At 42.1% G+C, this 24,968-nt stretch overlaps 1 protein-coding gene across 4 annotated transcripts; it reads right to left on the bottom strand.

The window, feature by feature from the left end:
• Window positions 1-2,554: 2,554 nt before the first annotated feature.
• LOC141657377 (uncharacterized) lies at window positions 2,555-8,474 on the bottom strand. Of its 4 annotated transcripts, none has more exons than XM_074464583.1 (6): window positions 8,221-8,437; window positions 7,798-8,007; window positions 7,442-7,678; window positions 4,982-6,586; window positions 3,110-3,331; window positions 2,555-2,935 (listed from the first exon to the last, which is right to left on the bottom strand). In XM_074464583.1, the coding sequence occupies exons 1-6, from the start codon at window positions 8,255-8,257 to the stop codon at window positions 2,775-2,777; spliced, it is 2,472 nt and encodes an 823-aa protein (XP_074320684.1). In that variant the 5' UTR covers window positions 8,258-8,437; the 3' UTR covers window positions 2,555-2,774. The 4 variants fall into 4 exon arrangements, with proteins under 4 accessions (XP_074320684.1, XP_074320685.1, XP_074320682.1 ...); XM_074464584.1 differs by having other exon boundaries at window positions 4,982-6,580; window positions 8,221-8,424; XM_074464581.1 differs by having other exon boundaries at window positions 2,555-3,331; window positions 8,221-8,474.
• Between the last annotated feature and the right edge of the window lie 16,494 nt (window positions 8,475-24,968).

The following is a 24,968-nucleotide window of genomic DNA, read 5'->3' as shown; positions in this document are numbered from 1 at the left end:
TTCGTTAACACTTATCATCACATCACATAAACAAATGACAATAATACACAAAATTGCAAAATTCAAAACCAATAATCCTAAGATGAGCAATTACCTGAAATCCTTAATAAGAGCAACAGTGACAACAACAAACACGATGAAATTGATCAAATGTCGATATTATTGATGTAGCTTGTTGATCGGCAAATCGCTGCAATTGTATTCTACGAAGAATGGTTGCAATTGATTAGTTTATGGAGCAGATTTGGTATGATGGCTGCAATTTCATGAATCGATGTAGCTTGTCTATGAAGAATAGCTTATCGATGAAGAATAGAATAATTGATGCTAAATTTTCGATTTATAAAATATTTGGGCCAAAATTTCAGCCCAATTTGAAGAACTCCGCGCTAACAATCCGCTCTAAGTCTAATGAAGGAATTTGGTGAGGCCTACCGCCGCCATAATGAGGTGCCTCACCGGATCCTACCTCTCTCTCTCTCTCTCTCTCTATATATATATATATATATATATATATATATATATATATATATATATATATATATATATATATATATATATATATATACTAGACTTTTCTTCTTTGCATTAATAATACGCAAATTCTATTTTATAACAGTTAATCCCATGTTTTTTTGCCAAAAAGTGACAACATTTTGGTAAATAGTGATCACTTTTATGACAAACAAATCACCATTTTTTCAAAGTTGTCACTATTTACACAAAAGGAAAATGGTTTGTATTTACCAAAAAATTGACACTTTTTACCAAAAAAACACGGGAATAATGGTTTTACCCAAGAATTGATGTTAATGATAAGTTATATTTATGTAATACTGTATAGGTTAAGCTATAATAATGTTGTGGGTGTATATAATTAGACCTGGCAAATAAACCTGAACCCGAAAAATCGATCGAAAATATCTGAATTGATAACTGATCGAACATCCAATATCAGTAACCTGAATGGAACTCGAAACCCGACTCAATCCGATTCGAACCAAAATTGAATTGAATTCAATAATAACAAATGATACCCGAACTTGAATATATCTGAACTGATAAAAACTGAACTGATAAACTCAAATTATAAATAATTATTTTATTAAAAAAACCCACATATATAGGTGTTTCTTCATTATTTTTTTTATTTATTGATGGTATTATGAATTATTGTATTTAAATTGAAAAGTATAAGGTGCCTTTGTGATATTGGCTCGAAATTCTTTTAGCTTTAACTCAATCAAATTATGACCCGAAATTAAACTGAACTGATACTGACCCGACCTGAACCGCACATGACTCGAAATAGCACAAACCGATTAAAGTGGCTAACCGAAATGAACCCGATGAAAATTGAACTGAAATCGAAACTAAGGTGAGCTTGATTTAAACCGAACTAATTTAACCCGATCTGAAACCAAACTGAACGACCGTTTGGAGGTCTATATTTAATTTGGTAGTATGTGTAGATGATTTAATTTTTGATGGGTTCATTTTATTGATTGCAATATATAGGTACTAAATGCAAAATGTGAACCCAGTACATTCGATATATTTAGGGGATATACAATCTAATCTAAAATATGGAAACAGAATACCAATATATTAGAATTTCTACTAATACACCCTCGTGATCGAAGCTTCGAAGAGTGAATGAAGAGACTAGTTTGGAATTGAGTAAAGGGATAGCGATTAGCGTGGGCGTCCCTTAGTGAAGATGTAGGCATATTGATATGTAGAAGGTACGTGAAGAACACGCATTTTGCCAAGCTGCACCTGCTCATGAGCAAAATGCATATCTAGCTCTACGTGTCTCATGCGCAGGTGTTGGACGGGATTGCCGAATCGATAAACAACAGATATTTTTAGCCACAAAATCTCATTGAAGACGGGCGATTTCTCATCCGTCAAAAGTGCTTTCGTGTCACTAGATCACTCTATTTTTACTTAAATCCAAAATATACTTTAGATAAAAAGAACGGAAAATTTACGAGTACCCTCGAGACTTTGCCATTTTCAGTGGTGGGAAAAGTTTGAGGCCTTGAAATTTGATTTTGAAACACAACATCTCCTTTTTATCGTTTTTAAACATTTCACTTGAAAGCTAAATTATAGACGAAAATCGGAATTGACTAAATTTTTTCTTCCAAATTGATTAACTCTTCGAGATCTATAAATTGATAAAACGATTTTTTGGAAATTTATGATTGAATATATATATGTCCCACCCAACCCGTTTTTCTCAAGTGTTTTCTTCTGTGCTTCCAAAAGTGCTTTCGTGTCACTAGATCACTCTATAATTTTACCAGGAGTTAAATCCAATTGAATATACTTTAGATAAAAAGAAATATATACACCTTAGTAGCCTCCTTAACGGCTGGCTAGTCACTTCCATGGTTGCTCGTCAGTCATCTCCCGTCCTTTTCAAAACACTCCATTACTGTATTGCTTGCGGATATGGCTACCATCTCCAACGTGTTTAGGTTACAAAATAAGGGACTAAATCAGTCCCCAAGCAGCGCCCGAGGATGATTGGTTCCATGGAATATGACCAAAAGTACACTTGTACCTTATTTGAGTTTCATGTTTTAAGGTTGAATAATACATAACCGTAAATACGACGACATATTGACATAACAGACTCGGTCTAAAGCCCCGCATATTGACATCCTATTTTACAATCCTTACAATGTCATAGCATTACACACAACCATCCCGGTTACCAAATAAGGGGTGAAGTTTAAACTACTTTTGCTACTTTACATGCTCATCTATCTAGCATTAATAGATGAACAGCAAAGAAATGGTGCCCAATACGGCTTGCTCTTCGACCGCCGCTTCTCCGTCTTTATGTTCACTGGGTACCTTGCTGGCGAGTTCCATTCTTTTCCCATCTCTTCCAGACCAGTCTCCATCTCAGGTTGACCCATACCTGAAAACCCATCATTTGTTTTTGGCATTACATCAGAAGTCGAGCTTGAGCTATGATTGGGATGAATAGGGGACTCTGCTCTACTTCTAGCCGTGGCTTCTCCCAGAAGGAATTTTAGGGGAGTGTTTTGCTTCCCCGAGTCCCAGTTATCTACCTTGTCAATAACCTCCTTACCTTTCTGTTTTCGATCAGGCTCATTTGTTGAATGGATCTCAGAGGTGTGTTCCATTTGTTCGATCTCGACCTCAGGCTTAACAGATAGTTGACTCTGAGAGTGTTGATTCTCAGTCACGGGTTTCGGAACCCTGCTCTGGTTTTCTTCTCCTTCTAATGCTTGAGGATGATTTAATGGAGTAGCCTCAGATGTGAGCATTGCATCTGAAGTGGCAGAAATGACTGCTCCATGGACCAAAAACCAGTGAAACCATAGTTAGTCATAACAGTAAGAGTTTCCCGCCTGGTTTTAGTCAAACAGGAATTAAGATACATATAGAAACATCAAGTTACTTACAAAAACGATTTCTCAGGCATGTGAGGCAAGCAAGATTCATATGCTAATCACAGCACATTAACTCATGGCATTAAATATGGGTTGACCGAGTTATCAACGTTATGAGGGTTACCTCAACCGCATCTTCTGGTGCTACCAGACGCATTTATAGCACAATGACCGAGATCGGGCCGCGACGGCCAATTCCAAGATCAACCTTAAAACCGAAATTCAATACTTTCAACCAGCAATAAGATACATACATCATACCAAACAGTTAAATTATATAACCACCAATTTCTCAGGCATGTGACGAGCATTGGTGTGCTAATGATAGCATATCAAGTGAACTTGGAAGTTATGTTCCAATGGATGTCACTTGAAACTTAAGAGTTTGCTCTCTTGTTTAATCAAACAAGCAATAAGATACATGCATAAGCATCAAGTCATTTAAATAACCAATTCTCAGGCATATTAACAAGCATGATTGGCGCCGAAATCACAGTATCATATCCCGCTTGAAAGTTTGCTTACTTGAAAAATGGGATCACTAAGGGGAAGCTTGGTTCATACAAGGGAAAGAGAATGGAATCAGGATAGGGATTTAAGGGAAAAGGAAAGGGATTACCCATATCTCCATAGGATGCTTAGTTCAAAGTTAGACTCAAAGGAAATCATCACCCGTAAAACCAACCCCCATCACATCCATGGGACCACCGCCTAAATCACCATCATTCTCCCACACCGCCATCACAACTGGTCGCCGCGCCGTCGTCCTCTCACTGGTGCCAGCTCCCCACGCCTCCCGATCTGATGTCAACCACCCATAAATCTAGACCGAAAACCACCCTAATAAAACCCTATCACACCCACGAAACCCCCTCCCCCACCCTTGTAAACACCAGATCCTGGTGTTTACGAGAGTGGGGGAGGGGATTTCATGGGTGGGGGAGGGGTTCTCGAGGTTTAGGGGATGTTTTCGGGTGGGTGGTGATGGTACCGATGGCGGTGTGGACAGCCTGGGAAGAGGTCGCCAGCGACGATGCTAGCAGAGGGGCCTGACGGTGACAATGCCGGTGGTTGTGACGGTGGGAGATGAGGTAGTCTCTGGTGTTGGCGGTGGGTGAAGGTGATGGATGTAGTGGTGAGTGTGGTTAGTAGGGAAAGGGAATGGGATACCCTTGGGGGGTTGGGGGAACATTTTAGAGGAATTAATGCATTATGGGTAATCCCAACCTTGAAAGTAGCGAAAGGGAATAAAAAAACACCAAACGAACACTAAGAAAGGGAACGGATTACCTACAACCAAACAGCCCCTAATTTTTTAGGACCTTGAGAAGTTTAGGTCAAAGGCATAGGCCTACCCATCCTGACGCTAGGTCATACAACACACCTATTCGAGGGTTTTGATTTTACACATAGGATTGCTCTATAAGGACGGTCTATTTAAAATAGTGCGGCGTACAAGATGAAATGAGGTTCGGGTTTTTTATTGTTGAATAGGCATACAAAGCAAATAAACTAGACAAAACCAACATAGCTTACTCAAGACTTACCTGATACAGATCCCCAGTTGCCATCGAGACTGTCAGCAACACTACCTGAATCAACAATAGTATCACTGGCTGAAATTGTAGTAGGCTCTTTAATTACTCTATCACCGTCAGTGATACAAGAAGTATCCTCATAAAGCTTTTCACTGGAGCAGTGATTGACAGCAGCCGAACTTTGGCATGAAGATTCAGGATTTTCATCCACATCTACTTTTATGGTTGAATCAGGATTGTCAGTTTTCAAGGTAGCATCAATACCATTGTCAACCACAAAACCTTCCATTCGAGCTTCTTTATAAGAGCTCTCTTCAATACCACCTGTAACCGTGATTTTTTCATCCTGACCCATACTATTATTGATATGGATATGCTCCAAATCTTGCAATGCAACGTCATCAAGAGTTGGTTTCATATATACAGAATTTCCAACAGCCAGGCCATCCACTGAAACTTCACCATCATCCTTGTGCATTACAGTAAAATACTCCCCATCATCTTCAATGTTACTCCTTATGGAATCTGCATTTGAGGTAGTATCCCCAGCATCCATGGCAGTATTCCCAGCATCCATGGCAGCGCCTTCAGGAAAGATGTCCCCCTGTGAAGTACTTGGTTTCTTGTCTTCATTACAACTATCTTTTTCATCTTCCGGATTTTCGCTTTTCAAATCCTCAACTAGTTCACTCTTAAATGTTTTATCATCAACAGTAGATGAAATGGCAGGAGATATATGATCCACCTCTTTAAAAGTGTTTTGTTCATCAGCAGATTTTTGCCTTTGTTGCTTATCCTCCAAAGAGCAAACGCTGCCATCCTGAGAAAAAACCTCAGTACTATATTCCATCTTAGCTGTGGTGACTGAGGCCTCAGAAAAGTCATTGTCATCCCTTAATTGATTTAAGTCTTCAACTGCTATAGCAGGATGCTGTTCCAAAGGTAAAATATCAGGGGCAGCGAGAACACGGACATTTTCATCAGCACCAACCCTTGAGTCCCACTCCCCGACTAGCTCTGACTTACTTGTGTCACCGTTTCCAGAGTTTACAGCTTCACCTTGATGTACAGGGGAGTAAAAGTTTCCAGGGGAGTAAAAGTTTCCAGGAGAATCAACTTCATTACAGCTCTCAACTTTACATCTTCCAAAAGTATCCAGCTCATTAAACCTCACATCTTTGTTTTCAACACCATCAATTTCCGTCGCCGAAGTCTTTACTGGTTCACCAGCAGAGACAGAAGCTATATGGTCATCGCTAGCACCTTTATTTTCATCACAAGCACCATTCAGAACACTGATATCTTCTGCTACTTCTTCAAGTGTCCCACTATACGAAGTTCTGAGTTTGGACTCGTCCTTAGTCGATATGATTTCTGTACCTCTCTCCGAGACAATATCCGCATCACTAGACGGTTCAGATGATTGTATAATGTTACGGTCTAATGCATTCTCAATCTCCAATGTACAAGCAGCAGAAACAGTGGAAGGATTGGTGGGAATATGATCCTGGGATGCCATCCCATCTTCCCCCTTGCCTTTCTCACCTTCTACACTTTGTACAGTTTGCAGTTGACTTTCCTTTAGAAGATTAGTTGTACGCAAGTTATCTGCATCTAAACATGAGAAGATGTCATTTTATATGCTGCCTCTAAAAACATCAACGAAAACAAAGAATTACGAAAAGAAGTAAAAACGAAATTGCTGGTGACAACAAAACAAATTCACACGCCAAAGATTAAACAGCATCACAAATCGAAATCAGAAACAAAATTGACCTCAGAGCCTCACGCCAACATATTGTTCCCTCCATATTTCAAAATCTAAATAATCAAGTATAATATTCTGCCACGGAAGCATGTCCAGCACACAAGCAACACATGTAGTATGAGGAATCTACAATGACAAGTTCAATTGTAATTCAACACGACATCTCGAGGTACTACATTTTCAATCAGAAACAGACACTTTGCTGTTATTAAGAAATTAATTGTAGGGCACAGTCTTATATCATATCATGCGCCTCAACTGCATATTATCCAACACAAATTAGGATACTCAGGTTTCAGTGCAATGACAGAAGTTCTAATCTGAGGACTCAGGAGATCTCTCTACCGCATAGCAATAATACACTCATCAAAAGCTCACACAGCAGCATCAGTTGGTTTAAACCAAGTAGAATTCCAAGATATCAAATGAAGCAAATAGAATCCAATTCACGCTACTAAACTGTGAGTACTACTTCATGACAAAAACACAACACCCACATGCTTACACATAAAGGCATTAAGTATGATTTAAGATTTAAGTGAAGACACAGCTAGAGATTACTCACTCCGAGTCTTAAGCCGAAACTCAATTAGTTATGCCTTAGATCTATACAGCTACTTCATTGCCCATTATCCATACAAAAGACCGGACAAAGACAAAAAATGATAAATAGTCGTCTATAGAAAATAAAATGAACTCACCAGCAATGGGATTTTCCACCGCGGGTTGAGTGTCATCAACCTCATTCTCATTTTGCAGCGAATAAAATCGTTGCATAACACCAACAGAGTTCTCTCTAGTAACAACAGCCGGACTTTCACTGAATTCAGTGACAGCATCTGTAAACACCTCATCCTCCGATCTAGTTGATCGACTTGACCTACTGCCAACACCGCTGCTGCTCCTCCTGCTTATAGTCCTCTCCACGCCTTTGTCGCCTTCCAACAATAATGTAAAAAAAAAAAAACACATTAAATTACTCCATAAATTCACACTAACATAACAAAATAACCAACTTAGGCGGAAAAAAAAAAAGGAAAGACGGGGAAATAGTTACTGGGGGTTTCGACCACATTATCATCAGACTGCGGTTCGCCATCATAACCTTCCTCATGATTCTTCTCTTGTACATCTTTATCAAGTGTATAGTTTTCAATGGTCCCACAAACCCTCTTATGAGCCTTCCTATTCTTGGAGCTCGGGTGAGGATTCGGAAATGGCCATCCACATTTATGACATACATGAACTCCTCCATGCCCATCATGCCCTTTTCATCATCAAATCGTTACATCAAGTCATTCAGGCATTTCATCGAACAGTTAACAGGCAATCAACAGAATCAAATTCATAAACTATTATCAACTTCTCAGCAAAACCCATGTTTAAATATAGCAAGATTATTAATACAGAATCTAATAAGCAGTTTTAATGAGATTTAACAGTATGAAATAAGATTAAATCAAAGACCCAGAAGGCAAACCTGAGAGATTAGGGGATTTGTGATCTTGGGTTTCCATAATAAGATCGAACAAAGGAAGAAAACGAGAAGTGTAGAATAAATGAAGAAGGATAAGAAGATGAAATGGAGAAAATGCGAGAGCAACAACTATATCTAATGTGTATTGTTATTTCATGTGTGTAGTTGAAGAGTTATTAGTGTGAGTGACACACTGTACTGTGCTCCAGTGCTATCATTCAAGATGATAAACGAGGGCATGGAAGAGATGGAGACGTTTTTTTTTTAAAAAAAAAAAATTATTTATTTAGCAAACGGGTTAGTCGAATCGGGTTCGGATCAGCCAATTCGGTGGCCGGTGCGGTCAATTCGGGTATGTCACATTATCGGGCTAGTTTGGGTCCGATCTGTAATACCCTAAAGTTTTAGATGGTATACTTGGTCGACTAAAAGAGGATACTCAACCGAGTAGGCCTTACTCGACTGAATACTCTTGAGTACTCTACCGAGTGGGGGCTACTCGATCGAGTGCTCCGATCTGGAGATTTAATCATGCGGTTTGATTTCGTGAATGAGATAGGGAGTATAAATAGTGCGAAATAGTAACCATTCGTCATTTATCAACCCTAAACCTTCCTAAACTCTCTCTACACTCTTTCTAAACATCTTTCAAGAGGATTAAGTTTTTTTTTTTTTTTTTTTTTTGAAATCCCATACTCGGGACTAACCCATAATATTATGAAAAGCCGAATCAATGTTCCCTACATCATCCGGAAGACAACCTTCCCAAAGCTTCCTATTATTAAAAAGACTAGGATAATGAGCTAAGTAATGAGCAATACAAGAGCAATTACGTTTAACAAAACGCCACACAACCGCATCTAAGTTCCGACACAGTCTACGAATCTCGTCGATGATCAAGAACAAATCGCTTCTCCCCTGTTTTCCTTCCTTCAAGATATCAATAATATACTTGCAATCACTCGCTATGACATTGCTTCGGTGACCTCGTCTCGTGGCTTCCATCAACCCCTCTAGCACAGCCTCGGCCTCCGCCTCACTAGCCTCCATATCCTCCCTCCTACGCACAGCCAAAGCCCACCGCACTTCCCCTTCATGACTCCAACAAACCGCCCCCAACCTCGTCCCCGCTCCTTCCTTAACACCCGCATCACAATTAATCATCACCCATCCATCTTCAACCCCTCTGCTCGCACCCCTTCCTTCTCCCCGCACTCGCCCAGCTCTGGAAACTCCATGCCGCACCTCTGTTTCCCCCACCTTTTCAAGCTCCTTAATGCTATCCTCCACCCTTTTGACAACCGCCCTAGCATCCATCCTTTGCCCCTCAAAGACCCACTTATTTCTCGCCTCCCAAATCTCCCAACATCCCATCATAACTCTCCCTCGTTCCTCCATATCCATCTCCCTCCACACATCCTCCACCCACTCCCTCACCCACTCATGCCCTTCTTCCTTCTTTATCTCCACCCCCAACCCATCCCATACCCCTCCCACCCACCCACAACCCTTAACCAAATGCAAGCAAGACTCCATCTCACACAAACAAATCGGGCATGCCACATTCAAACCTCGAACCCTACGCGCAATATTCTCATTTGTAGGGATAGCTCCATTACAAAGCTGCCAAAAAAATATCTTTACTCGGGGAAGGGCATTAGAGCTCCAAATCCTCGACCAAAGCCATTTTTCCTTGGACCACTCCGACGGTCCAATAACCTCAGTGTCCCCTTCCATCAAAGCTCGATAGGCCGAGCTAACCGTGTACATGCCGTCCTTTTCAAGGGACCAGAACCACACGTCCTCCGCGTCTCTCCCAATTAGCCGCATATTAAGAACCTGCTCGTGTTCAAACGGTAAGAATAGAGATCGTACCTTCGTTGTATCCCAACCATTTCCATCCGCACGAATCAAATCAGCCACGGTCAAGTCCTCCTGCCCCATTACCATAGGTGAGATAACACGCCTCGAACTAGTCCCCTTCAGCCACGGATCACCCCACACTTTTGTTCCCTGTCCATTCCCAATCCTCCTCACCACTCCTTTATTAATCACACTTCTAGCTTCCCAGATGCCTTTCCAAGTAAAACTTGGATTATGACCCAGCTCAGCCTTCATGAACGACCGTCCCTTGTAGTACTTAGCTCTCAACAATCTCGCGAGAAGACTATCAGGAACCGTGAGTAAACGCCATGCTTGTTTACCAAGTAACGCCATGTTAAACTTATGGAAATCCCGGAAGCCAAGGCCCCCTAAGCTTTTTGGTTTACACAACTTGTGCCAAGCCACCCACGGAATTTTTCGCTTCCCATTACTCGAGCCCCACCAAAACCTCGAAACCAAAGAGCGAAGCTCCTCACAAAAGTTCCTTGGGAGTTTGAAGACACTCATAGTATAGGTAGAGATTGATTGGGCAACCGTCTTTATCAAAACTTCTCTACCGGCCTTCGACAATAACATCCCTCGCCACCCTTGTAATTTTTTACTTAGCTTATCCCTTAACAAGTTTGTGATAGCTTGCTTCGAATGGCCCACAACTATAGGAAGCCCCAAGTACTTACCCGGATCATCCACCACACGCACTCCCAATTCTCCTGCCAGCACTCCTCTTCGATTTCCATCAATACAGCGACTAAAGGACACGGTAGTTTTGTCCAAATTGACTTGCTGTCCCGAAGCTATTTCATAGGTGTGTAAAATATCCTTCACCACTCGAATTTCATTTATATTCGCCCTCATAAAAAACAAGCTGTCATCCGCAAATAATAAATGCGAAATCGAAGGAGCCTCATTCGCTATTTTGACCCCGTGAAGCACATTGGATTCGGCAGCTTTACGCATAAGACTCGAGAGCATTTCCGCACAAAGGATGAAGAGATACGGTGACAACGGGTCCCCCTGACGAAGACCTCTCTCCGGTTTAAATTCCCGCGATGGTTTCCCATTGATTAAGACAGCAAAAGATACCGTCGTGACACACAACATCACTCTATTAACCCACCGCTCATCAAAGCCCATCCGCACCAAAACACGCTCCAAGAAAAACCACTCCACCCTATCATAGGCCTTCGCTATATCGAGTTTAACCGCCATGTGACCTTCGCCGCTTCTCGTATTTTTCATATGGTGAAACACCTCAAAGGCCACTAAAATATTATCGGTTATTAACCTCCCCGGTGTAAAAGCGCTTTGGTTCTCCGATATCACCTCACCCAGAAATTGTTTAAGCCTATTAGCCAACACCTTCGACACAAGCTTATACACGACATTACATAGACTAATTGGGCGGAACTCACTCATCTTATTTGGAATCTTGACCTTAGGAATTAAAACAATGAAAGTCTTGTTACAACCAGGTGGAAGCGACTCTCCCCTCAACACTCGGAGCACCGTTTGAACTATAACCTTCCCAGCTATATGCCAATACGTCTGATAAAAGAGCCCGTTCATCCCATCAGGGCTTGGTGCTTTAAGTGGGTGCATCTTCTCAAGAGCCACAAGGATCTCCTCCTCGTTATATTCAGCACGTAACACCATATTCATAGCTTTTGTGACCCTCCCCTTCACCCCATCGAGAGCTTCCTCAAAACTATCTGGCCGTCCGGACTTGAATAAGTTTGCAAAATAGCCGCAAGCCACCTCCTCGATCTGAGCAGCACCCCCACGACGAACCCCATTATCATCAAGCAAGGACGAAATAGTGTTTTTCTCTCGTCGTTGGCATGCCTTTCTATAGAAGTACTTGGTATTTTTGTCCCCTTCCCGCAGCCAAATAGCACATGATCTCTGTCGCCAAAACATTTCTTCTTGTTTGAGCAGCTTAGCAATCTCCTTCACCAACCTATTTCGTCCCTGCGCTCGGACTACAAATAGTTCCTCCTCATTAATTCTACTGAGCTGCTTACGTTTTCTTTGGATATCCCGCAGAACCTTACCAATACTCGTGCCTTTCCAAGCCATCAGCTCCTCCCCACATCGACTTAACTTATCCAGAATATTCTCCTCGCCCCCACCCCACGCCAGACGGATGACATCTTCGCATCCCTCCTCCCCTACCCAAGCCTGCTCAAACCGGAATAATTTCCTACCACCCCTTTCCCTCGTATCACGCTCCAAATGTAGCTTTATCGGCGCATGATCCGACCATTCCCGTAATAAGTGTTCCAATTTCGCATATGGGAATAACTCAAACCATGCCTCATTAGCCATAGCTCGATCCAGGCGGCATTGTCTATTAGCATCACCAGCTTGTCCATTATCATACGTAAACTCAAGACCCTCGAAACTAATATCACACAACCCACAATCATTGACCGCATCCCGAAAATTGTTCATTTGTCATTGCGCTCTCACACCCCCTCTCATCTCCGTAACGTACAAAATTTCATTAAAGTCCCCCATACAAACCCACGGGCCATCACATTCTTCATGTAACAGTCGCAACAGCTGCCAAGATAAATGTCTGTCACTCACCATAGGCCATCCATAAAAACCGGTCACATGCCATTTCTTATCCTGTAGCTGAACATCGCAGTGGATATGATGCACCGACGACGATCGTAAAGTACAGGCCAAGTCACTCCTCCACATAAAAGCAAGACCCCCGATCTTCCCACACTATCCACTTCTACACCATCGTAGTTATTTAAGCACGCCCTAACTCTCCTAAACTCCATACTGCTAAGCTTCGTCTCGCAAAGAAAAGCAATAGCAGGGGCTTCCCTCCTAACGAGGTTTCTAAGGCTGCCTACTACATCCGGGTTGCCCAAGCCCCGGCAGTTAAGGCTCAACAGACTCATGATGCCCGACGGGGTTAAGTAGGCCCAACCACCGCCTCAGGTGAAGGCACACCCATCATAAAATGAAACTTCTTCGACATAGGACACCATTCCTCCTCCCCTTCTACATCCATCTCCCGTCCCCTCTTCCCCCCACTTAGCTCCCCATCATCAGTATTGACACTTTCCTCCCTTGAATCTCGTTCCAGCCTCTTCCAAGTGCCCACCTTCGACCCCTCTATACTTCCCTTGACTTGCAGAGACATCTCCTCGCCCATCCAAGCATCTCCCACATCCTGGTTAGCATTCTTCCCCTCAGTCCTCCCATCCTCCCCTCCATCTCTACCGTCATCTCCCTCTCCCTACCCAGTCTCCCCTCAGCCGAATTATCAGAAACAATCGGTTATATCCATTCGTCCCTCCTCCCCAACTTATTCTTCTTCCACGATACTGCAATATTTTGTAGTTTTGAAATCATATTCTCTATATGTAACACCCCCATACTCCAAGTGCCTTACCAGGACCACCCAGGTATAAGGATGTTACCATCTCGGTTACCCGAGGCAATGATAATCAAATAAACAATAAAGAAACAACGTTTAAATAGAAATACTTTAGTGAAAGGTTACAATCCAAAAACCAAACCAAAATACGTATACATGTTCTCAAACCAACTGTCTCTTTTGATCTAATCAAAATGTTTATGAAAACTACTAAGCTACAAAAGGAAGACTTCTATCATCGATCATGGCACATCCCAAACCTATCCCATCTCAACTCATACCGCAATATCTCGCTCACCATCCCCGAATGGATCACCGCAGTTTTAAAACAATAAACCGGGTCAATACTATTCACACAATTTATATAATCAACAAGACAAGAAACAACACAAATTTCATGAGTCACACACAATCACCCACACCAATCCATCTCCGTCACCGATCGTCCACCGGACCAGCCTCCGCCAGTGGGGGACCGCACCTGCACCCACCAAATCCCCGCTCATCATACCGAGCGATAACCCTGTCCCATTAATGTGCATATCCCCTTCCGTGGCGGGTTCCACGAAGGGCGAAACTAGGGCGTGAAGCCACTCCCGCAAGTGACTCCACTCACCGAGAACGCATCTCGAGAACCGAGACAAACAATCAAAATGAATCACAATACAACACCAACAACCGTCAATCAATCAACAATCACTAACTACAAAGACAATCACCACACATTATGTAACTAATACCGAGTAGGGAAACCCTACCGGAAAGCACAACAATAAGACGATCTCACAAATTTGGATATCAAAACGCTTCCTCTACGAATCCTCCTCCTAATATACAAACATATAATCACTACCAATCATACAAACAACAAAACCCCCAAATCCCCAAATTAGGGTTTAACCAACTTTAAATAAACATCATAAAAATGGTATATAGGTCTTACCCTCGACGCAAGGATCACAACGGTATAAAAAAAGGTGAAATCCGACCTTCCAAGCTCTGGGATTTGCCAATAATGCGATTAAAGCGAATGACGTACTTTGTTTTCTCTCTTGACAGTAATTTAGGTTTTAAAAATTATTTAAGAACAATGACGGAAATTATTATATACTTAATCGCATTATTAACAAAACCCGAGAAATAATCCCTCAGAAACCGCTACTCGATCGAGTAGCTAAGGTACTCGATCGAGTACCCCCTTACTCGATCGAGTATCCACGTTACTCGATCGAGTACCCAACAGGTCAGAAACTATTTTAATCTGCAACTCGCCCTTACTCGACAGAGTAAGGCCTACTCGATAGAGTACCCAGAGACTCATAAATACGTAGTATTATAGTCTTCCCTCCTTAAAAAGAACTTCGTCCCCGAAGTTCAAACCACAACAAAACAAAGACACACACTACGCACTCCCGACTCAATAACCAAAACAAAACTCAACATAAAACATGTTACTAACCCAACTCAACCCGACTCAACGACAACAACCATACCGACACAACATAAAAAGGAGTATAAAAACTCTTAAAAACTTTTTGCGATCATCTCCTACCCCCCTAAAAGAAACAAGGTTACGTCCCCGTAACCATACATACCTGATAAAAAAGGAAAGGGTAACGCTCTCTCATGGCATCCTCTGCCTCCCATGTAGCTTCCTCAGTATCGTGGTTAGACCAAAAGATCTTAAGCAAATATGTCTCACCACTCCTAGTCTTCCTAACCTTCCGGTCAAGAATCTGCTTAGGTACCTCAAGATATGATAAGGACTCATCTAGCTCTAAGCTCTCTGCCTCTAACACATGTGACGGGTCACTCACATACTACTTCCTCAAGAGTCTTGATCGTTCTCACGATACATGAAACGCATTATGCACTCTCTCTAACGCAAATCTCTCTCTCTCCTCGATAAATGGTAAAGCCGCCAAAGACGATATGCAACTTCCCCATCTCGCTCTAAGATCTCATAAGGACCGATGAACTTCGACTCGGCTTGCCTTTCTTCTCAAATCTCATAACCCCACGCATAGGAGACACTTTCGGAAGAACCTTGTCCCCAACCACGAAACTCTATATCCACTGGTGATGTAGATCTCGCATAACTCTTTTGCCTATCTGAGCCGCTCTCATCCGTTCCCAAAGATCATCTTTATCTGTTCGACCATCTCATGTACCATCTCTGGTCCTAGAACCATCGCTCGCCTCAAAGATCTCGTCCCAACAAATCGGACTCCCAAAGCATCTCCTCCCATTTAAAGCCTCAAACGGTGCCATGCCAATACTAGTGTGATAGCCGTTGTTGTAAGAAAACTCTATCAAATCCAACCTCTGTTCCCAGCTACCACCAAAGTCCATCACACAAGCTCGCAACATATCCTCAAGAGTCTTGATCGTTCTCTCGATCGACCGTGTCTGTCAACGGGATGAAAAGTCGTACTCATCTTCAAAGTTGTTCCCAAAGATTCCTGCAACTCTTTCCAAAACCTTGAGATAAATCTCTCATCTCTGTCAGATACTATGTCCTTAGGGACTCCATGTAACTTAAGCACATTCTTCCGATAAGCCAAAGCTAATTGTGCTTTAGTCCATGTATCTTTCATTGGTACAAAGTGAGCTGACTTGGTCAGTCGATCCACTATTACCCATATCATATTATTACCCTGTTGACTCTTTGGCAAACCCACGATAAAATCCATAGAAATGGATTCCCACTTCCACTCAGGTACCTCTAAAGACTGAATCTTACCTTGTGGTCGTCGCTCTCCCCTTTAACTCTCGGCATGTCAAACAACGGGCCACAAACTCAGCTGTTTCTTTCTTCATCCCAGGCCACCAAAACGTGTTCTTCAAATCCTTGTATAGCTTGTCACCACCTGGATATACTGAATACGGTGTACAATGTGCCTCTGTCATGATTGTCTTTTTCAGCTCCTCATCATTAGGGACACACCACCTACCATCGAACCTCAAACTACCATCTGTATGAATAGAGAATCGAGACACTGTCCCTTTCTCTACTCCAGCTTTCCACTCAACCATCTTAGGATCCAAAGCCTGTTTACCTCGAATATCATCATAAAGGTCAGGCTGCACTGTCAAATCTCCCACAGCATACCCTCTCTGCATCATATGTATCCCAAACTTCCCCACCTCATCTCTCAACCTCATCAAAGATAGAGTTGTACACAAGGAATGTACACTCTTCCTATTCAAAGCATCTGCAACATCAACATTGGCTTTCCTTCATGGTAGATAATATCCATGTCATAATCGCCAATCAGCTCCATCCACCTCCTCTGTCTCATGTTCAACTTCTTTTGAGTGAAGATGTACTTGAGACTCTTGTGATCCGAAAATACCTTAAAGGTCGCCCCATAAAGGTAATGTCTCCAAATCTTGAGAGCAAACACCACTGCACCCAACTCTAGATCATGTGTAGGGTAGTTCTCCTCATACGGCTTCAATTGCACAATGGAAGCATAGGCAATCACCTTACCGTTCTTCATCAACACACATCCCAACCCATTCTTTGAGGCATCTGTATAAACCTCAAAGTTCTCGATCCCTTCAGGCAATGCTAAGATTGGAGCTGTGGTCAAACGCTCCTTTAATGTTTGGAACGCCTTCTCACAACTCTCATCCCAATGAAACCTATTCTCTTTCCTCATCAAAGCTGTCATAGGTCTAGCTATCTTGGAGAAATCTTTCACGAACCGTCCAAATCTGGATAATCATGTAGTATCCAAAAGACTTTATAAACCTAAGAAACTCCCGATCTCAAAGAACATTCTTTGGTGCTTCCCACTTTGTCACCGCCTCAATCTTTGCCTTCGGATCCACACTTTACTCCCTCCTTAGAGATCACATGCCCAAGAAAAGCAACTTTCTCTAACCGAACTCACACTTGAACAACTCATGCTCCCTCGTAGTCCGAAGTAATACAATCCTCGGATGCTCCTCATGCTCCTCCTTAGTCTTAGAGTAGACTAAGATGTCATCGATAAACACCACCACAAACTTGTCTAAAACTATCAATTAAGGTTCGATTTCAAGATTCTGTTCATCAAATCCATAAACACAAAGATATTCATGCATTAGATAACCCAAACGGCATCACCACACACTCATAATGGCCATACCTCGACGTGAAAGCTGTCTTTGGTATGTCCACCTCTCTAATCTTCACCGATGGTTCCCGACCTCAAATCAATCTTAGAAAAGACTGATGCACCACTCAACTGATCAAACAGGTCATCTATTCTTGGCAAAGGATACTTGTTCTTCACCGTCACTCGGTTCCTTTAAAAAAGTAAAACTCTCTGTAATCTATGCACAACCTCAAACTCCCATCTTTCTTCTTCACGAAAAGAATCGGTGCTCCCCCCACGGCGATACACTAGGTCTAATGTATCCCTTCTCTATCGATCATCTAACAATGGTGACACTTTTCACCGCCTCGTTTTTGTTTTGCTTTCGAGCTCCTCCATCTCTTTAGGACCCATCCGGTGCGGTGCCTTAGAGATTGGCCCCATTCATGTCCCCCGGTTTTAACTCAACGGTGAAATCTATCTCCTTCTTCGGTGGCAACCCCTTAATCTCCTATGAAAAACATCTGCAAACTCTCCCACCAAAGATGAGTACTGTATCCGATCAATCACTATAAGCGTCGGAATCTCTATCCGGTCATCTCTCACATGGCACAAGATCAAAGGACATCCCTTCCTCGTGATAAGACTTCAAGGTGACAAATTAATCAACTTAACTTTGGGTTTGACTAGAAACCCACGATAAGACACACTAACACCCTTAGGCCCTCTCAAAGACACTTTCTTTTGATGACAGTCTATCTTAGCCTTATACTTTCCTAACCATTCCATCCCGACTATCATCTCAAAACCGTCAAAAGGAAACTCTAGCAAGTCTACAGGTAGATCAACTTGCCCAACTATCATAGATACATCTCTAAACAACCTCCCACATGATACAGACTCACCCAAAGGTATAAAAAATTTCTCACTTATAGACTCATATACCCTCAAACCCAACCGTTTAACATGACTCGAAGATACAAACGACCGAGACGCCCCATTCAACATAATTAAAAGCAATCAAACAAAACAAAGGTATGAATACCGTTAACAAGAAAAGTACCAAAGGTGATAACATGTGCATCCTCCTCAAAATCCAATTTTTTTAAATTGGTCTTTCTTGTCCATCATGAACAAGGAAAAATTCCACTTCTTTTTCGGTCTTTATTTTTTTCTTATCCCACCTCCCCGGAAAAACGATCTTTTTTTTTTTTTTTTTTCTTTCTTTTAATGCCGATGTGGTCGGCTTTAGCACCCGACCCCGATTGGTGTTGTTGTTCGTAGCTGGTTTCATCGATAGGAATTACCACCATTGCGGTTACCTCTACCCCGATAGCTCGACTTCCCAAAGATGATCGGTTAGACCATGACCCACCCTATTAGGGTCTCGAGATATACCCTTTGATTACTCGCATAACTAAAATTTTTATTGTCTTTGTTTTTGTGATGAGAAAGCGGGTCCCCGAGAATAGCTCCCGAGCCGATCCCTTTCCAAAATAAAAGCTCCCTAGGTGCACTCGTGCACTCATGTCTCTTGTGGCCTACACCACCACAAGCTAACATTATATATATTTAATTAAATATAACTTATTATATTTATTTTACTAATTGTCATCCCCCAACTACCACTACCACTTACACGGCCACGCCCAAAGGAAGCCCCAACAACCTATTAGGTAAACGTTAATCAACCGATCTCGACCCATTAATTTGAAGAAAACCCTCTAGCTTGGGTGTGGTTGCATTTCTTATGACTAGATTGGCCACCACCCTCACTCTCACCTTTCTTTTCTCACTCACTCTCTCACGAGCCATCTCCACCAACCTCTCGAGCTCTCCCATCCGGTACGATGCCTCAGAGATTGGCCCTCTCTCATAAGCTTCCTTAACATCGGTAAGGACTCCCACCGGTAACTTATCCATAATCTTGGGTGTCAACCCTCTCTCAAACCTCGATGACGCCGGGTTCTCCTCACTCTAACCCATATCCTCGATACCTAGACTTCTCATTAAACTACTTGTAGTACTCAAAGAACTAACATATCGGATGTCATCTTAAACCCATCAAACTCTTCTCTCGACAAGCTTACTCCTCACATGCTCCGCACAAACTCTTTCCTCATAGCCCTCCGAAACTCTTCCCAGGGTATAGCGGGTAAGCCCTGGTTCGCATACATCTCCCTAGCACTCACCTTCACCGTATCCCACCACTTGCCACTCACCGTCTTCACTAATCTCTCACTTCCCTCAAGTAGAACGCAACTGAAATCTTGTTCTACTCTCATCTCATCGGGACTTCTCAAAACTAAGGCATAGTGAACCAGTGTCTAGTATATTCTCCATCTCACATGCCGCTTGTCAAGTAGGTTTGGTTCCCACCACTTGGTTCCGTGTACTCTTTTACTCTTTTTGGGTTAAACCTCGCTATATAGAGACTGATCTTAGAGTGATCAACCTCCTTATCCTTATCCTTATTCACTTTCTTTAAAGCCTCAGTGAGAGCATCTTGGTGCTCCAACATCTTAACAACATCATCTATGTTCATGGTCTCAGCTCTCGCATAGTAAGCGTTTCTCTTGGGCGGCATCTTGAAACTATATAAGAAAGGGTAGATATAAGCATACGCACTAAAACCTCAAAACACGAAAGCGGACTGCCCAGAACACACTCGATCGAGTGCCTAGACCTACTCGATCGAGTAAGAGGCTAGTCGATCGAGTGGCCACCATACTCGATCGAGTGCCTCGACATCAGACCCCAAACAGACCTTCTGATCTCTAATATACTCGACCGAGTAGCCAGGCTACTCGATCGAGTGACCCCTTACTCGATCGAGTGCCCGAGGTACTCGATCGAGTGCCCAAAAACTCGATTCTGGTTGCAAAAACGTCAAATACCCACTCGATCGAGTCAGACCCACTCGATCGAGTCATGCTAACTCGAAAATGCTACCCGCATGCTATATCATATCCCAACATATAAAACAACTTTATAAACACAACATTATATCATAGTTAAGCATACTATGCTACTCAACTCTTCATATGATTAACGAAACAACTATATCATATTATCAAACGCCACATAGTAAACATCCAACATGCTCCTTATTCCAACAACAGTTCTATATGTCTCATCAATCTTTCATTCATATTCTCAACCTTCTACTCCAAACATCCAACAATTACAACATACTTCATCACATCCACACACAAGCGAACAAACAACACATACGACTTGACATACACCCCCCACGTGACCGGTTCAAAATTGTAGGGCGAGTTCGCGACTTTAGGACGTCTTCCAAGCCTTTGCATTAGCTCCTACAACCTTTACCCCGAGTTCATTTTAATTGACTCCTTATATTCATTAGGTTCATTGGTTACAGGTTTCAGGATCGTCGCTCTGATACCATTTTTTAACACCCCCATACTCCAAGTGCCTTACCAGGACCACCCAGGTATAAAGATGTTACCATCTCGGTTACCCGAGACAATGATAATCAAATAAACAATAAAGAAATAATGTTTAAATAGAAATACTTTAGTGAAAGGTTACAATCCAAAAACCAAACCAAAATACGTATACATGTTCTCAAACCAACTGTCTACTGATCTAACTGAAATGTTTATGAAAACTACTAAGCTACAGCGGAAGACTTCTATCATCAGATCGTGGCACATCCCAGCTATCCTAGTACTCAACTCATACCTGCTCAATATCTGCTCACCATCCCCGAATGGATCACCGCAAGTTTTAAAACAATAAACCGGGGTCAGTACTATTTACACAATTTATATAATCAACAGTACAGTAAACAACACAGCTCATGAGTCACACACAATCACCCACACCAATCCATCTCTATCACCGACTGTCCACTGGACCAGCCCTGCCAGTGGGGGACCGCAGCCGTACCCACCAAATCCCCGCTCATCATACCGAGCGATAACCTTGTCCCATTAATGTGCACATCCCCTTCCGTGGCGGGTTCCACGAAGGGCGAAACTAGGGCGTGAATCCACTCCCGCAAGTGACTCCACTCAGCTGAGAACGCATCTCGAGAACCAGAGACAAACAATCAACAATCACAATACAACACCAACAACCGTCTGAATCAATCAACAATCACTAACTACAGCACAATCACCACACATTATGTAACTAATACTGAGTAGGGAAACCCTACCTGGAAAGCACAACAATCAGACGATCTCACAAAATGATATCAAAACGCTTCCTCTACGAATCCTCCTCCTAATATACAAACATATAATCACTACCAATCATACAAACAACAAAACCCCCAAATCCTCAAATTAGGGTTTAACCAACTTTAAAGAAATATCATAAAAATGGTATATAGGTCTTACCCTCGACGCAAGGATCACAACGGTATAAAGAAAGGTGAAATCCGACCTTCCAAGCTCCGGGATTTGCCAATAATGCGATTAAAGCGAATGACGTACTTTGTTTTCTCTTTTGACAGTAATTTAGGTTTTAAAAAGTATTTAAGAACAATGACGGAAATTATTATATACTTAATCGCATTATTAACAAAACCCGAGAAATCATCCCCCGTAAACCGGCTACTCGATCGAGTAGCTAAGGTACTCGATCGAGTACCCCCTTACTCGATCGAGTATCCACGTTACTCGATCGAGTACCCAACAGGTCAGAAACTATTTTAATCTGCAACTCGCCCTTACTCGACAGAGTAAGGCCTACTCGATAGAGTACCCAGAGACTCATAAACACGTAGGATTACACTATATCAAACTCCTTCTTCCTGGTATTTTCTGCCTCAAACTCAGCATTAAGGTCCCGTGCTGCTCTCATAGGAATGATACCCGCTGGTTTCACGACTTTCCACGGAGATGCACGGAGCCACTCCCCATATTTCAGTTCATGATCATCATACGGGCCCTCATCGCAGCCCTTTGCTCCATGCCCTAGTAGCCCACACCCATAGCAGAAAGTTGGCAATCGTTCATACTTTACATCGAAATTAGTTATACTCCCCCCTTCATCTTGATCGCTACGCACCTCATGTAGGATACGCCGAATCGTTCATTCCTTCATCCTCCCCTTAAAATACCACAATGAACCTTGTCAAATTGCCAAGGGTAATCGATGTAAAGGCACATCCGACATCTTGACCCTCATTAAAACACCACACGAATTTGTCAAATTGCCAAGGCTGACCTTCTCCTTCTCACGAGCATCAAGGAATTTGAAAATAAAAATTTTCTCCTTCATATCAACTATATTGCCCACAATTGGTTTACTTGGGTTCCATATTTTTGTCATTGTGTCAATAACCGCCTTCGCATTGACAAATTTCGTGGTCCAGATCTTCCCAACCAAAGACAAAGTCTGTTTTTGCTGTTCCACCCCTTCACCAGGTTCCCATTCAAAAAGGCCCCCGATCCCCGCTTCGACTTCCCCCATAACCTCCTTCCCCGGCCTTCGATTAGGGTTACTAGTACTCATTCCCTCAAAACTTTAGCAGCCACACCAAATCGAACAAAAAGAAAACAAAAGAGAAGAGAAAGAATAAAACGAGACACACCAGAGAAATCCCCACGTAAAACGGAAGAAGAAAGCCTTGAAAACAGAAGGATTGAGCAAAGACACGCCTAGACGGACCTCTCCATAGGAAACCCTAGGAAAAAATTTTCTAATAGAATTTTGATTGACTTTAATATGTCGTGGTAAGAGGATTAAGCATTTGATCTAAGGTCTTTGCATAATTCCTAATCATTCTTTGCCAATCTTTCATTGTAGGTCATAATCTATGCTTTTTATTCAGTTTACCTTTGAGTAAACCCTATAATTTGGGGGTAATTCAGGATTTGGTTAATTAGGTGGTTATAGTTGAGGACTTTGTTAATTAGGTTGTTGTGGGAACTTGTTGTGATAGTAATTACTTAATTATTGTAGGAGGTGACTTCATAGAGGAGGAATTCTAGTGTAGTTCTTGCTTGTCGTATTTGGAAATTTGCTTCGAGGTGGAATTTTCCTACTCAGTTCTTGATAATATAGATGATTACCTATGTGTTGGTGGCATCATGTTTGTGATATTCAATGTTTGTGATATCATACTTGTAACACTCGGTGGTTGTGAGATTATGTTTATGATATTTGCAGATTTGACATACTTGGCATAATTGTGTTGTGATATTGTGATACATGTTACATGTGTGTGTGTTCTTGTGGAATGGTGGTGTTAGTGAGGAGGTTACGGGAGACCGACCACACGCCCGGGATCGCTCCTTAAGGGTCCCGTCTCAAGGGGATGTGCAGATTAAGAATCTGGTTTATTGGGTTCGTGTTGCGATGCGAACCTGGCTGTCGTGCTTCGGGTTGCGATCCGAGCACATGGTACTATGTATCGCGATGCGAGTACCTCCGGGCTGCGGCTGTTGGTGGCGGTGTTGTGATGCCGTCATCGGGTCGTGGAGGAGCGGGAATCGGGTGTTGGAGTTTGAAGTGTGGTGTGTGTGATGCTCTATATGATGCATTTGCTCGGTTGTGACATATTCATTCATTGTGATCATTTGTATTGTTGAGACTGACTTATAAATATTTTTAAAACTGTGATGATCCCATATGATATTTCTGGTCATATTAGGGAGAAGCTAGTTTGCAGGTTTTTGATTTGTTGATGATCAGGGCATGGGACGAGCTATTGACAGTCGGAGTCTAGTTGAGCGGTCATACTAGAATTGATATAAAATTTATTAGAGTTGCTCGTTGCAGTTTTGAGACTTTGTATATTGTAGAATTCATTCTTATATTAGTTACTAAACTTTGGACTTTATTAAATGTTTCTTAATTGGAGTTTTATACACTGCCTCGGGAAATGAGATGGTAACATCCTTACTTACCTTGGCCGGGGGGGATGTTATAATGTGGTATCAGAGCTGCAATTTTGGAACCTGAAACCAATGAACCCAAATGAATATAGGCGTGTCTAATAAAATGAACCCGAAAAGAGATAATAAGAGCCTCCATGGTACGGTTAAGTGGACGTCCTTAAGCGTACCATGACCTCTTAGTCTTGAACCGAGTCACCAGGTGATAAGAATCGAGCGTGGGTAGTTAGAGTGGATGCTATGTGTTTTAATATGATGTAGTAATGGGGTTATGAGCTTATTTATATACATATGGTCGTCATGATTGAGAATGAAGTATGATGAATGATCGTGTTGCTAGCTTACTTACATATGGTGTTAATGGATGAGAAAGAGCATAGTGATATGAAAAAGTGATGTGAAATAATATTTTGAATTGAAATATGCTTTTATATAATGATTAAATATGCTTTTACATGACGATTAGAATGGAAGTTTTGTCATTGTTGCGAATATTTGGGCCATAGA

This window comes from Silene latifolia, chromosome 5 (genome assembly GCF_048544455.1).
Source record: "Silene latifolia isolate original U9 population chromosome 5, ASM4854445v1, whole genome shotgun sequence".
In the NCBI taxonomy this organism is placed as follows: domain Eukaryota; kingdom Viridiplantae; phylum Streptophyta; class Magnoliopsida; order Caryophyllales; family Caryophyllaceae; genus Silene; species Silene latifolia.
The sequence above is the reverse complement of the archived record's forward strand: the minus strand, read 5'-3'. Positions and strand labels throughout refer to the sequence as shown.

Excerpts from the sequence above, each read along its gene's own strand:
- LOC141657377 (XM_074464581.1), bottom strand. The coding sequence starts at position 8,257 with ATGGAAACCCAAGATCACAAATCCCCTAATCTCTCAG. Across the intron at positions 7,679-7,797 it reads TAATGTGGTCGAAACCCCCA|GCGACAAAGGCGTGGAGAGG; the intron begins GTAACTATTTCC and ends TATTGTTGGAAG. Across the intron at positions 3,332-4,981 it reads CAACTGGGGATCTGTATCAG|TCATTTCTGCCACTTCAGAT; the intron begins GTAAGTCTTGAG and ends TCCATGGAGCAG.